At 50.7% G+C, this 14,321-nt stretch overlaps 5 protein-coding genes across 5 annotated transcripts; 3 read left to right on the top strand and 2 right to left on the bottom strand.

Annotated features, from left to right (window-relative positions):
• Positions 1 to 138: 138 nt before the first annotated feature.
• UREG_07290 (uncharacterized protein) lies at positions 139 to 976 on the top strand (the record flags this gene model as incomplete). Its single annotated transcript, XM_002582471.1, has 2 exons — positions 139 to 670; positions 756 to 976. The coding sequence occupies 2 exons, from the start codon at positions 139 to 141 to the stop codon at positions 974 to 976; spliced, it is 753 nt and encodes a 250-aa protein (XP_002582517.1).
• A 512-nt stretch (positions 977 to 1,488) lies between these two features.
• UREG_07289 (uncharacterized protein) lies at positions 1,489 to 2,802 on the bottom strand (the record flags this gene model as incomplete). Its single annotated transcript, XM_002582470.1, has 1 exon — positions 1,489 to 2,802. The coding sequence occupies one exon, from the start codon at positions 2,800 to 2,802 to the stop codon at positions 1,489 to 1,491; it is 1,314 nt and encodes a 437-aa protein (XP_002582516.1).
• A 557-nt stretch (positions 2,803 to 3,359) lies between these two features.
• Positions 3,360 to 4,886, bottom strand: UREG_07288 (uncharacterized protein; the record flags this gene model as incomplete). Its single annotated transcript, XM_002582469.1, has 3 exons — positions 3,360 to 4,073; positions 4,137 to 4,331; positions 4,458 to 4,886. The coding sequence occupies 3 exons, from the start codon at positions 4,884 to 4,886 to the stop codon at positions 3,360 to 3,362; spliced, it is 1,338 nt and encodes a 445-aa protein (XP_002582515.1).
• A 908-nt stretch (positions 4,887 to 5,794) lies between these two features.
• UREG_07287 (uncharacterized protein) lies at positions 5,795 to 9,190 on the top strand (the record flags this gene model as incomplete). Its single annotated transcript, XM_002582468.1, has 1 exon — positions 5,795 to 9,190. One exon carries the CDS (start codon positions 5,795 to 5,797, stop codon positions 9,188 to 9,190), a length of 3,396 nt encoding a protein of 1,131 aa, XP_002582514.1.
• A 2,426-nt stretch (positions 9,191 to 11,616) lies between these two features.
• Positions 11,617 to 14,267, top strand: UREG_07286 (uncharacterized protein; the record flags this gene model as incomplete). The annotated part of the gene is made up of 5 exons (XM_002582467.1): positions 11,617 to 11,935; positions 12,351 to 12,614; positions 12,747 to 12,895; positions 13,178 to 14,139; positions 14,186 to 14,267. The coding sequence occupies 5 exons, from the start codon at positions 11,617 to 11,619 to the stop codon at positions 14,265 to 14,267; spliced, it is 1,776 nt and encodes a 591-aa protein (XP_002582513.1).
• Positions 14,268 to 14,321: the final 54 nt, after the last annotated feature.

The following is a 14,321-nucleotide window of genomic DNA, read 5'->3' as shown; positions in this document are numbered from 1 at the left end:
TCTCCTCTCTCTTTCAAGTTGTATTCTGAGCATCCAAAGTCCTTTGAGCACCTTGTCTTTCAGAACTCGAACTTCTCCGAAGTAGCCATTTCTTTCTTCTCAAGGTCTATATAAGATTACTTCCCCCCGTTCTTCAATATGCGTCGAATGAGCTCCTTCATGCAGGGACTCCGCAGAATCTCGGGCCCCTATTCTGCAGAGACGACCCCGTCATTCGTCCCTGAACGCGCCTCGAATGCTGGCCGGTTCCGCCCGGCAATGGACAGGGACGGCTCCACGAGTTCGAGAGGAGGAAGCGGCCAACATCGTACGAATGATGTTCTCGCTGCTGCGGAATTGGACGTATCAGCCCTGTCGTCCTCGCCATGCGACACGCTTCCATACGACCATGTCAAGCTCGACGGACTAATGAACTACCACGCCGGCCAACTGGAACGGATTAAGCGGGAAGTCATTGCCCAAAACGAGACCGTCGAGCAACTGACATACACCCTCCACGACCTGCGCGGGCACGGTGACCTCGAGCACACATCTGAGTGCTTGCACGCCAGAATCCAGAGTTTGAGAAACTCTAGAAACCGCCTAGCGAAATTCGTCATGTTCCACCTAAGGGAGCTGGAAAGAATTGACGAAGTGAAGCAAGTTATGAGGGAGGAACAGGGACAGGAGCGTACGGAACCCCGAAGGTAAAGCGATTCTGTTCCCTCTCATCTTTACTCTATCCTTTGGTGACTAACACCAATTTGCCAATATAGATTCAGGGGTATCCCATCGTATCGCGAGTGGAATGTCATGTTTTCACTGTGAAGCTGACGATCCAAACATGAAACCTCCTTTACGGTCCCAACGGCGCGAGGTTTTCATTCAAGGCACCATACCCAAACGACAACCTTTGTACTTTGGTTTTGTGTGGGAGGACAAAGAGAACGTGCAAGGGTCGACGTTCCCCCCCTTGGCGCGTGGCATACGGTACTAATGCCAGAAGTCCTCACCCGGGTTATTCTTTGTGGTTCCTTGGAGTTGGTCCCCGAGTCTAGTGGAGTGCGTTGGGTGGTTTGGCGGAAACATGAATCGCGATGATAACGGTGTATTCGCCCTTACTGATGGATGCGGTAGATTTGTTATTGCTGGTGTCAACCAAGGCATCTGTCTTCCTACGATTAATCTCAAGTTCCTACTATTTGCCTCGCGAGAGATGGTGTGATTAATAGGGAGGCGGAATAGTCCCATCAGAGGATAGCTAGTTGCGAACTGGAAAAGACTAAGAATCAAATCCTGCATGCGAATGACTTCCTGATTTCATCTATAAGATTAAATACCCAGGCTTCAAGCACAATGCCGTCCTTGATAATCCTTTACAATAGCATGGCCTCCAGGGACATCAAGAGAACTTCCACTAATGGTGAACAAGGGAATACAAAGAGCTACTTCCATGGATACAATGCTAACAAACAAAACAGGCCCTCCCTCGCCTGGGCCGGCTGCCATCTATACCGTCCCAAAAACATAGGTCGCCCAGTTAACCGCTGGGGCAGAAGCAGGTCCAAATACTTGATACGGCAACTGACCCCATTGTGGATTATTGATTCCATCAATCCAACCCTCCGGCTCAATGACGAGACACCCATATTGTTGCACTGTATCGACAGGGTGTGTCATATTTCCAGCGTTTTGCTGATTGTTGCGTTGAACCTGCGATGGTTTGACGGGTAGAGTTCCATTTTGGGTGTTGCAGCTGTAAATCTGGACAGCTTTTTGATTGGTGTGAACAACCATGGAGATACCGGTGGTGGTAGAGGTCATGTTAAGAGCCTGGATCATGGTCTCTGGAGACGAAGTCCAGTCTGAACGGTTGGATGGCCGGTCGATGATGAAACATGTGTCATATCCCGTGCAGTTGTTACCGCAGACTGATGCGGAGCGGATATCTTGACCAACCAGTTTCGGAGATGTGAAGTCCAGAGTGCCGTTAAGCGCCGTTTTGACATCCCCTATCTGCCCTGTAGGGATTAAATGCGAGTCTGTCGGGATATACCGACTCGATAGGGGGAGCTGAAGATATGTGTTGTTCAGGATATTCGGCTCCTTGAAAGCATTCAAATTCCAGTAGATATGGTTCGCCAGCATGATGGGTGTCCTCGCTGTTAGGGCAATGGACACAGTCCTCGTCGTGAGTTGAGTTTGAAAGTCTGAGTTGTTCGCACTCCACGAAGAATTGACTGTATAGGTCGCCAGGTTTATCACATCACCCGGGAAGTTTTCAAACCCCCTATCAAAGAGAGCGAAGGTGATGGAATTTGTGGTATAGTCAGTAACGATCCAATTCCGTTGGTCATAGCCGACAACGCCGCCATGCACAGTCTGAGTCTTGTTGAACTCGTTCGAAGGGATGTGATATGTGACGCCATCTAGGACAAAGGTGCTGTTCTTGATTCTGTTCGCATAGCGTCCAACAACAGGTCCAATATAAGCGTTGTTGGAAGCGGCATTCGCAACGTATTGGGCAGGATCATCGAACCCGACTACGATATCCTGCTGCTGGCCGGATCTATCCGGCACAAGCAGGGAGGTCAAGCGGGCACCGTACGGAATAAATGAGGCCGTGATATTGTTTGCTGAGATGGTGAAAACTTCCAAGGATGCCGAGCCGTTGGACGGGGGCTCTGTGGGCACGGGTGCCGGCGCCGGTGAGGTCCCTGTAGGCCCAGGGGCGGGCACGGTTGCATTAGCGCTTGGTGGTGGAGGCTGCGCCGAAACCACCCATGCGAGCCACAACGCCCTTGTCAAAGCCGAACAATGCATTGGGATAAAAGAGACAGATATGGTGAGGGGAAAAGGTCTGCTTCATTTGCTGTGACGAGCTCCTCGTTAAACAGAGAAGTAGGGATTTTATATACCGTCACCACCGAGCTTCACGAGAAATTGGACGACGTCACCACTGGCACCCAGCGGAAGAGGAAAGCTTTAAAGCTCCGATCCCTTGGGTGGTGCATCGTTCGATATCCAATTAAGCATAAAATAAGCATAGCAAAGAGCATGGGACCATGGATGGGCGTGACGCGATGTAACAAGGGAGCAACAGCGGATGTCCAGGTAGGTGTATATAACTCTATCAAACCGCCGCTTTAACAGGTGAGTCAGGTGGTATCAAACGGCATCCATCAGTCTTCAGGTGAGCAGAAAGACTAGAATTAGCATTGAAGTACAGAGTTGAGTATTCTCTAATAACCCAAACACAGTTTCAAAACTATCGGTTCAAACAGATGTGATATTTTTCGTGTAAGATGATGCAAAGTCCTAGATATGTGACTGTGATTCTGGATAAATTGACGGAAGAAGTTGCAGATGCTCTTTGATTTTTATTTTGTCTGAGAACCTGTATATTGACATTTTGCCTTGTGCTCTTTGTAATGAGCGACCTGACATGTCCGCCCGCAATACTTAACTGCTTTGCACCTCCCACATGTCATCAATTGCACAAAGTCCTTTTTGCAATTCGCGCATTGTGCCGCTGCTGATAATGAGCCCTTCTCAATTCCACTTCCACGCTCCACTGCTGCTAGCATATCCTCTGCTCTCTTTCTTGCCAATCTCAGCACCTGCTGTTCGCCCAAGCTAACGTGCGCCGCCGCCCATGCATTCCCACCTGAAGGATAGAGGCCCTCCGCGAGCTGTTCTTCTAGCTTTTCCGGCTGAGTTCCAAAACTATCCAGTATACCGCTGAACGATTCTATTAGAAACTGCAGAGCTTCCACTTCGCTTGAATTGCTGATTTTCTCATATTTAGGATCAGCTTGCTGAAGCGCTACGGCAGCGAGATCCGATTCGTCTGACCGCTGAATACGGAGGTATCGAAGGACATTATTCGGTAGCGGATCGGTGAGAGTGAGGGAGATGGTAGAGGTAGAATCGAGTCCAGCCAATGCCCAGAGCTTACGCTTTTGCTCAAAAAATGGCGCCAGCGGGTGCGTTTCAAGAACGAGATCATAGCTGTCGTTAGGATTACTGGGTATGACGAAGCCGTAGAGACGTAAAAGGCGATTATTCGGAACAGACCCGTAATGGATAAACACCTGAAAGAATACTCCCCAGATAAGCGCACCAATTGATACCGTCAGGAAGCAAGGGGAACATACCTGATCTCCGGCTTCGTAGCCTTTCCCCGCAAGGATAGAGAGGTTTCCGGACAAGGGATCGTAGGCATGACACTGCCTAACCTCGGATGAGTGGTTTAACATATCCGCGAAGGGTGCCAGCAGTCGAACCGATTTTCCATCTGGCAGAGCAAAATCCATCGCGCGACTCCACACGGTGCAAAGAGCCCACTTGTACTAAAAGGACGGAAAGAGGTGTTAGTGGTCGATTCGCAACATACATCACACGCGTGTAGTACATGCATCTTCGATGGTGAATTTGTCGAGGGGAAAAAGTTCTCGATACTGGACAAGTACTCGCACGACTAATGCCCTGTAATCGTCCTCAATGCACCGCCCCAGCTGTTTCGTGATGGCGTATAGTGAAGTTCCAGCGCAAACTTCCAACTCATCCTCCGTAAAAAAAATACTTGAAGAGTAGCTCTTAGGTACCGCCGCTAAATGGCTTCGCAAGCCATCGTATCCTGACTCGCGCGATCGGACAAAGAGAATATACGTAGCCAAGGTGTCGTCAACAGACAAGGGTGGCCGCGCAGAGCGAAGAACTGGTCCAAGAAGAGGGTCAGCATATGCGTGTTCGACTGTCCAGAGAACGTCGCGTGGAATGGTGAGAATCCTTTCTCCTTCGTTGAAACGCCGCAGTGTTCTGACGCCGCGCCCAATGACCGGGAACTCGGCAAGCTCCAGGGCGTCCAAGCCTACCGCTCCAGATTCTTTCAGCCAGCCTTCCATGGTAATCAGATTGGAGAGAGTACGGAGTAAGCGTGAAGAAGCAACAAGGTCCGGCCTCAGCTTTTCACTGTGGGGTTTGGCACCCGAGCCCCACCCCGGTCGGACAACTTCAGGGCGGCATCGCTCACCCGCTAAAACCGGAAAGGCAGCGGGCTGGGTGACCGCAGATATTTGCTTAGTAGGTAGTATTGGGTGTGCACAAATCTTTTAACCTCAGGGGGTTCCAAGCGACGTTGATCCGTGGAAACATAATCGTCATACAGGGTACGTTGCTAGCCATCCACATGTCTAGGATCTAGGAGGTCAGGCGACCCGGACTTGAACAATCCCACAAATTCATAGCTCGGGCCGTTAGGATTGAGGTGTGTGACGCAGGGATACCTTCCGAAAGGGCGGACCAAGCCAGTAATATGTACGCCGTTGCGGCTTGCCTGAGCATTGCGGATATTCAATAATAATGCTGAGATTCGGGAATGACGATGTTCGGCAGGCGTGGGGGGGCTTCGGGCCGATGTGGGTCCGGATTTGCTGCATACACTAGACCGTATATGGTTAGCCGTTAAGCTCCTTGGCATTTGAGGATATACGTTAATCCGTTTTGTGTTATTACATAAGCAAGACAAACATAAACAAAGCGCACGAGCCACCCCTGACGACCTTGAAGCCGGCGCAAGTCGAACGATCAGACAAGAGCGAACCGCTTTGAGACCGTACCTGTTGGATTGCCTGGTCATGCTCGGATGCTGTGCTAGAATTGATGAGTTTTGCGACTAGAACTGGGCCGCGCCCGATGGAGAATATATTCCGGTTGATGCCCGCTACCGTTGACGCCTCCGCCTTGGTCGCAATTCCCTACCGTTGCCTGTTACGATCCCCGCGCTCGAGAAAAGGAAGGATAACGTGTCACGATGGAGGCTCGAAGTCTCAGCTCTTCCCCTGACCCGTTGGGTTACCCCGGCGATCCTGAATTCCTTCTCTCATCCGCCACCAAGCCGTTTTCCCAGCGGAGGATGAGCATGACACCCTTCAAGTCCCGAACCCCGAGAACCCCATGGCTCGCCAAAAGTAAAAATAAAAGCGCGAAGAGCGCAAGATCGATTAAATATCCAGATATAATCTTACCGTCTACTCCATCGGGAGACCGATTCAGTCGGAGATCTCTTTCTCCGACCAAAACGACTCTACACTCGGAGAATAACATCAGTCCCTGGCGCATTCGTGTGACAGTCGAAGCCGAAAGAGACGATGATGAAGAGGGTAATGGTATGACTCAGAATGGTACTACCGGCTGGAAAAACACGAACACCTTGAAAATCCCGCTCAAAGATGAGAACTCGCCATCAAAGAAAACCCCACAAAAAAAACAGCGAAGAGGAGCGAAGTCCGACTTATCAAAGCGTACGCCTACGCCGAGGAGGAAAAGGCCCGCTGGACTTCTTGATGGTGCGTTGGATACCGTCGAAAAACGGAGAAGAGGGAGACCAAGGAAAACTCTAGAATTTCTTGGTGAAAACTCACCCACTCGCCAAAGTTCCCCCGCCAAATCGATCATTGACCTTCCTAGTGGAGGTGATCCGTTTCTGGATATCGCGCAGGACATCGACAACACTATACATCAATCTGAGCAATATGGTGCCTCCTTTTATCAACCCGTCCATGAGCCGATCGCTCCTACGACTCAAGATGCCATTTCACAAGCGCCTATTGATGATACAGGAGTAACAGCGGACCACGAAAATCAATTCGCTGAGCCAGACGCTACTCCGCTTGCGCTAAGAGATGGTGATCTATCTCCCATCAACACAACCTTTGCCGGACATACACCAAGGCCCAGGTTTCGTCTTTATCCGACGCCCACTTCCTCGTCCCAAATTGGAGAAGAGCTTCCGGAGCCCCAAAATATACACGTGGAAGCTAGTGATACAAATGTGGTGCAATTGAAGGGGGCACACACTGCAGGTCCCCCTGTTGAACACAGAGAATTTGATACCATAATGGAAAGTGAGGGATTCAGTATGGTCTCCTTAAATTCCTTACCGTCCGCGAAGCAAAGGCTTCTCAGCTCGCAGCGGGGATCGACTAGCTCCGGTGGTATAACAAATGTTTTTCGTGGCATCTTGGGAAAAAGATTCACAGAAACAGGGATATCTTTGGAAAAAGAAAAGGGCATATCCTTTGCAACAGACTCCCATGCTGCAATTCCTTCTCGCTCCATTAAAGCAAATTCAGGTGATGCTGCGGCAGACAGAGAGGTATCAGAAGAATCGTTTACTAAACCTCAGACTGCTGTTGTCGGTACTACTTTAAATGAACTAGCACCGCTAGCTGTTCCAGTTGCGCAAAAACCGGTTGCTGCTCGAAGGCCACTTGTCAGATTAATGCGTATTATTAGGGTTGGAATATCCTTTCAGAGAATCCTTATCCGCAATCAAAATGCCCTCAATTATAAACTCCCCCTTGACAATATCAATGACGCTCAAAGCGATGATCCAGAGGCTACGAGGCAGCGGCTAGACGAATTGTTTAAACACTTTAATATGGAAACTCGGAGAGAGTTATGTGCGGGTTTCCGCTTTGGAGAGGTATTAGCGCAAAGGATTCGAGAGTTACATCAGGACAAGCAAATAGACGCAACCCAGGGGGATGCCGTATCCGATTCAGACTACGGGGATGTCCAATATCCCGTACTCGACATCGGCGCGGACGGTAGCCAATCTATATCAACAGCGTCTCAGGGCCCGGAACAGGACCAGGAAGATGGCGCTGCAGATCAAGGCGGAGCTATAACCACTGAAGATGGGAATTTGACTGAAAAGCTTAACGTCGAAATAGCTAGACGCGAAGTTGAATGGCAACGCGAAAGGGAAGCTATCAGTCGCCAAATTGAAACGGCTAATGCAAGCCAGGTCATTGTTATTGACAGTGATGACGGCGACGAGTCAGCCGACCAAGCTCCTACGCCCCAGAACAAAGAAATGCTGAGCGACCATGCTAACAGCACTGTTGTTGAAGACGATGATTATGAGGACATTTGGCAGCAAGAGGCCCGGGAAGTCGACCATGATTCAGAATCGGATCTCTTATCGTTTGCTGACGCCACCCACGACGATACAGTTCATCCTCGTAGGGCTGCTGCTTCTACAAAAGAAACTGTGGATGAACGCCAACGCGAAGAGTTTCCTGAACTGTTCTTGTCAGGCCCTCACAAGAAGAATCCAATGTTATCTCTTGGAAAATCTCAGTTAGCGAGATATAAAGATAAAGATTTTGAATTCTCCTCCTTAATTGGGTCACCCTCGAGTTCGACGAGGAAGTTCCTTCAGGGCCGGAAGGGATCTCATGCCGAAAGAAGGTCAGATTCCCGCGTTCCGGCACCGGAGGATGAAGCAATGCAACCATCTCCAGCATCCGCCGCTCCTGAAACCCAAGTCTTAGGCCCTGCGGAGCAGTACAGCGGCGGGCGCTCACTATCGAGCGACTCTATTTCAGATATTCCTCCTCCGCCTTCTCTGAAATACACGGGCAGCGACATTCTGACAAACGAACAAGATGAACCTTCGCCAGCTGGGCATTCCCTTAGACAGTTGGTCCTGCAAAGAGATCGGGACCTGATTTCGCCCGACCTGGGGTATCAGGGGGAAAAGATTGTTGGCCAGAATGCAGAGATTCGTGGGAGTTCAGACATAGAAGCAGTCGATATGGTACCGCCCGAAGCCAGAGATTCTGCCGGCCCTCCAACGTGGTTCAATCGGATTACGAGCCTTGCGCCAAAATGGCTCGCTCCGTCGCGCGCTGCGAATGCAAGACCTCGAAATGGGTCGCCTGCTGCTAAAATTGAACCATCGATTTCTAGTCGACATGTCGTTCAGGAGCAACCAGCCGCCAGTATGCCAACTATCGTGCGACCAGAACCTCCAGTGACAAGCCCAAAAACCAAGCCATTGGCCCTTTCAGGCTACTTTACCAACGACCATTATGCGGCGTTGCGGCGCGTTTACCGCAAGGCAAAAGAGTCTCCGCAATCGTTTCCCTATCACCCGACAGCTGAGCGCGATGCAATGTTAGGCAAATGGATGTGGTCAACGGATGGACATCATCATCGCCAAGTTACTGAAACTCAGTTGGCCATCGTTGAAAAGTTTAGGAGTGACTTGGTTGCGGCAAGCAGGCGGCGCGGTGGCTCCGATGAACTGGGTTGGAGCGAAGAGGATATCTTGTGGAGGCTATTCAGTATAATCGTTGGCGAAAAGCTGAGGAGAGAACGGAAACGGCAACAGTCATGGAGAATAACGCCCGCGGATTAGCAGCTATGGCAGCTCGATGATTGGCGTGATACAAAGCTTCATGCTGTGAGCAGTGTGCCACAACCGGACGTTTGCGGACCAGCGTGACATGCTACACTAAATTTCGAAAGCACTGGTGTTTTGGGCGTTGCTTGATGGTTTCTCTCGGTACTATTCGTACTTGTTGTTGGAGTTTATGATGTTTGGGCTAGGGACTTGTATGACGATTTTGACGACCGGAGACTCTGATGACCCTTTTTTTTTTTACCCAGCACACAGTGCGTATCCTGTTGGCATTTATTTCCCGTACATACCAATTGATATCCCAATTCTGGATCGAATTAATTTCCTTTGTCGTATCTGCTTGGAGCGGCTGTTGAATCTCTGCTTGTATGTATATATGTCCACACTCCTGTTTCTGTGTGAGAAAATATTTATAAATGTCTCTGTGGAAATGTAATAAACAGGGCAGCTTTTCATTTTGCCCGTTCTTGCATTGGCTCTGGACTCCGGGCGGCTCTCTGAACTGATCCGCGGTCAGTCATTATGTCTAGATAGGCAGTTAGTTTTACACCAAAAGGGTGGACGAGCCCAGTCAGAGAGATGTATAATCTCTAATCTCAAACCTGCTGCCTCTGATTCCCCTTGTCGAGGCCCGCTATACCCCTGTCAGTTACCACAGCCATCATGAAATCATCGCTGCAGGGAATTCCAACACACTGCGGCTTCCAGAGGTTATCTGTGGTTACTGGCCACCAAGACGCTTCTTGCTTCCAACTCGCCTGGACTCGTCGCGATTTGCTGAACCAAAGGGACAATCCCCTTGCAGGGCGGAGATTGACCATGGCCCTATGAACAGTGGAGATTCCCGGATTTTTTTTTTTCCTTTTGGTAATAGTTATCCCGTCCAACAAGGCATTGCCATTCAGAACAGGTGTTTTGTTAGCAAGTTCAGCCCTCCCTTGCGTTTTTCCCAAACGAAATGATCCGGGGGTTTTTCTCTGCTGGGACCAACTGCGCCTCCCCTGGCTTCCGCATTTTCGTGAACCCCTGAGACCATGGTGACCCGCTATCATTGGTGGTTTTTCGGCTTATTCCGTGCGTCGACTGGCTTGGTCAGAATCAGATTGGGTGCTGTGCTTCCGATCGCGCTATGAGTTCTTTTTTTTTACGGAGGAAGCTCTTCAAGGGTTCCTGGGGCGGTGAGCCCGCCGGCCAGGGATACCGCGTCCTCCAGGGGCTAATATTAGCTATGTCGTGCTGTGATGATAATCATCGACTGTGTTTGCTGCTGGCCTGAAAATTTAGACCTTTCTACGGGGTTTTGCTGATAGTCAAGCTCCACGCGTTCTTCAATACGGAATAGCTTGACACTAAAAGCGAATAGACTACTGCATATCCTGCAGCTCATTCAAATTTCCAGCGCTGCAAGTGAACGGTCATGAAACTTGTCGGTACCTATTACTTCCAACCGTCGAAGTTGGTGATGTTGGAAACCTTGAAGAATCCTCAGCCACGCGGTAGGTTAGCAACCATTGAGAAGCCACTTGGTCGCTTCGTTGATACTTCACTGGCTGCCGGGTGTTGATCTCTGGAAAATGCGTATGCAGATCGGTCTGTTCATGGCTGAGGTATCAAGAGTCGTTACGGAGCAAAACGACATCACAGACGCGACTTTTACACTGTTTGAAGGCCGACAAGGGCTGACGAACGAACGATTCTAGCCGGAAAATTCAACTATTGGACCGCTCCTCTGTAAAAACGCGGCCAAAGCACTTGTCTTGCGACAGAGCTGAGAAAGCCATTGCAATCTGGACTTGATGCGGCGAAGTGTTGGCAAGAGATGAGGGATATGGTATGTACGGCGTACGTATATGTATGTAGGCCGACCATCGGACCCTTTTGAAACGCTTTCTTTTGTTCTTGAAACAGGAGCCAAACCACAATCTGGTCAACATTGGCTGCTATGTAACTAACTAGCCAGCGGATGTTGTGCAAGGTACGATCCGTTGCAGCGAGGTTGAAGCCAAGAACATAGATCCAGTCAACATTGACAGGATAGTTAAAAATCTGGCTAGATCCCAAGAATCATTCTCAAGAAAGAGAAGCGAAATGATAGTCTAATAATGGCCATCTTAAGAACAGGCTTGTTGAGATCTTGATTGCTGGGAAATCCTCAACTCTCCAATCCAGCGTAGAGTCGCTTATTCCAGCCACAAATTTGAAGACAAAAAGATGCCTGTGCTTGTGTAAGGTACCCTTTAGCCAGGGACAATGCTTCTGTCTTTCAAGGATCTGGGCACCTATGTTCTGGTAAAAGCTCTGACCAGATTCTAGAAGAAGACAGAGTAGCCGCTTGGGAACCCCTGGGAAGAGGACCAAAAGTCTCCGCACTAAGATCTGGAGCAGGACAAACAGGCTCAATGCGAGAAGATTGTCAGTTCATGATGTCGAGCAGAAATTTGATCAAAGAAATGGTCATCCTTGGAGTTGAGAGCGCAGTGTCAGGACTCGAAAGAATGGAGTCAATTCGCAGCAACGACGCGCTCTTTGTTGATCCAGGGATGATTCCCGTATCTAATACGGCGTGGACGACGGAGCATTTGTCGCCAAAAGTCAATAGCTCGTCCGTGATGGAACGCTACCCTTGCAGTGTCCGAGACCGCTGGAGTGGTCAGAGCATCGCCAGGGAGGTTCCCAAAGCAATCCTAGTCTATCCGTATCGAATGCTTGGGAGCCATTTCGACAGGATCCCGCAGGCACCAAGTTAGCAGCTGGCTTTGGGATATCAGGTTGCGTTGGCTGAAATTTGAGCACCAGACACGGAACAATCACAATGGCCTCGCACGTCTTGAGGCCGCGGGCCCGCTGTGACTCGATGCAAGCGATGCCCAACCCAGAAGTCAACTCCAAGGTTGGCGTTGACTAGTGCCAATGCGGTTCGCGGTTCAATCGGAAATTACTGGGCCAGGGATAACGCCATCTTGGGGACGAGATGGCCACAGGAAAAAGGAGTTGCTCGGTGGCTTCCAGCATCGGCTGTCCCAAATCCAACCAGATGCAGCAGACAGACAAGAGTTATGCCAACGCGGATTTGCGCTCTCGTGATGGTCCAACACCCCGATCATAAACCGTTCGCTATTAATATGGCGTGCAACGTCAGCCCTACTCCGCCTTTGAGGACAAGGAAGCCAGGGGATGGCCGAGGATGATCTTAGTAATAATGGACAATCACGGAGCGTGACGCCGTCGACGGCAAGGTCAGAGGCGGGAAACCTCTGCGTTGGATACAAGCGGGCCGTTTATCGTTCTTTCATCACATCAAGCACTCCCTCCGCTTTGTCTGCGAGGCGCGCTTCCCACGAGCAACGCAATGTAACTCGGTCGTGGAACACTGTCCAGAGTGCCGGTTCTCGCTGCACTGCGCTTTCAGCAATCCAAGAAGGTAGTCTGTTTCAGGGCCAAAGGGTTCGACGTTCTCGTCTCAACCGCCCAGCCGCTGCGAGACTGCGAGGCTAATAACTGACTAGCGAAGAGTCTGCCGTCTCTGGTCTGCTCTTACGACTCTCGTGCCCAGGCCCAGCAAGCCTTCCTAACCGACGTTCGAGAAGAGACGAAGAATCGTGGGGAAGATGGAGACACTCGCTCGCAACCAGGATCTCCCTCGTTCCGCTAGTGCGCGATGGCCGGCTGAGATTGGGCAAATGGCGGCCAAGGATCGTTGAGGTTTCATTCTCATCCCTGCTGCATGGTGTGACTGGCCTCCATGTTTAATACCAGTTGGGCTTTGGATCGTATCGTGGGTGGATGATCATGGCGTCTCTCTGTACGCAGACCAAGGATGGCCAGGACGAGCGAGCACTGGGCAACACCGGAGACGAGGGGGGAAAACGTGGTCAGTCGCCATATAATGCCGTCTATCCCTCTCGCCCACGCGACACTCGGTTTGTTCCCAAAAAGCTCTTGGACGCATGGACCAAATCGCTGCACCGCTGACGTGACGCACAGGATTCCCGCGATGCCATCAGGATGCCCGAGATAACGTCCCAATGGTGGCCAAAGGAGAGGGTGGATGCCACCGTCTCGCGTGACTATGTCCTGAAGACCCTCGATCCTGCGTTTCATCCGCGGCTCAATTGGTTTCTCTCCTTTGGCGAGAGCCTGACGGACGATACCTACATCGACTGGATCCTTGAACGGGCCCGGAAGCTGTATCTTGTTTTACTGGAACTCAACCTGCAGAGCCGGATATTCCAGCTGATCGATAGCGGCTACGATGATGAAGACCTCCCCATCACCAGAGAGAACACTGCCAATCTTCGCCTCGCCGCCCCTGTCAAGGATGTCTTCTCGGACTTCAGGTTTGCCGGCGTACAGAGCCGGTTCTTGGTACGATCGATCCCTGAGGGTGAGCATGTGGTCTTCCACGAAGAGGAGCCATTGCCCGTGGACGCCCCCAAGCAGCAGAGACTGCCCATCCCCTTCCCGGAGTCTATTCAGATTGATAGCGTTGTCCACGCTTCTACAGATTGCCGGGAATTACTGCGCTTGAGCATTGCCCTTCCGGAGGAACCGTACTATCGGGATGAAAACGAAATCCTTCGGGAAGTCAAGGCTTTGCGACCACTTGCTCATGAGCACGTTATCTCCGTCTTTGGCTCCTACTCTGTGGGCGACACTGTCAATGTACTGTTGTCTAACGCACCAGAATACACATTCAAATCCTTCCTCGCCGATCGGCCAAGTTCTTTCAAACGCCTACCAAAGAATACACAACAGTCTGTGCTCCTGAATTGGCCCCATTGTCTGGCTAGTGGGCTCGCATGGCTTCATGGTCACAATCAGTGTCACGGTGCCATTCGCCCGTCCAATATCTTCATAGACGCAGACCATCACATTCGCCTAGGATTCTTCGACGTGTTTGACCCGTTGATCCCGCAGAAACAACCAAACGATATCGAATCATATCAGTACGGGGCGCCTGAACCAAGACCCGTCACCGTACCGGTCGCGCAGAACTCCTATGCTTCGAACCCTCCTTCGTCGCGGCCAAATACAGCTAGGAAAGAGGATCATCTCCCTGGTTGGTCTCCGGTAGCGATGTTTTCACGATCTCCGTTATCGAAACGCCAATCGAAACTTCTCTCGGGAG

This window comes from Uncinocarpus reesii, genomic scaffold (assembly GCF_000003515.1).
Source record: "Uncinocarpus reesii 1704 scaffold_5 genomic scaffold, whole genome shotgun sequence".
Taxonomy (NCBI): Eukaryota; Fungi; Ascomycota; class Eurotiomycetes; order Onygenales; family Onygenaceae; genus Uncinocarpus; species Uncinocarpus reesii.
Note: the sequence above shows the minus strand (reverse complement) of the source record. Positions and strands in the feature narration are given on the sequence as shown.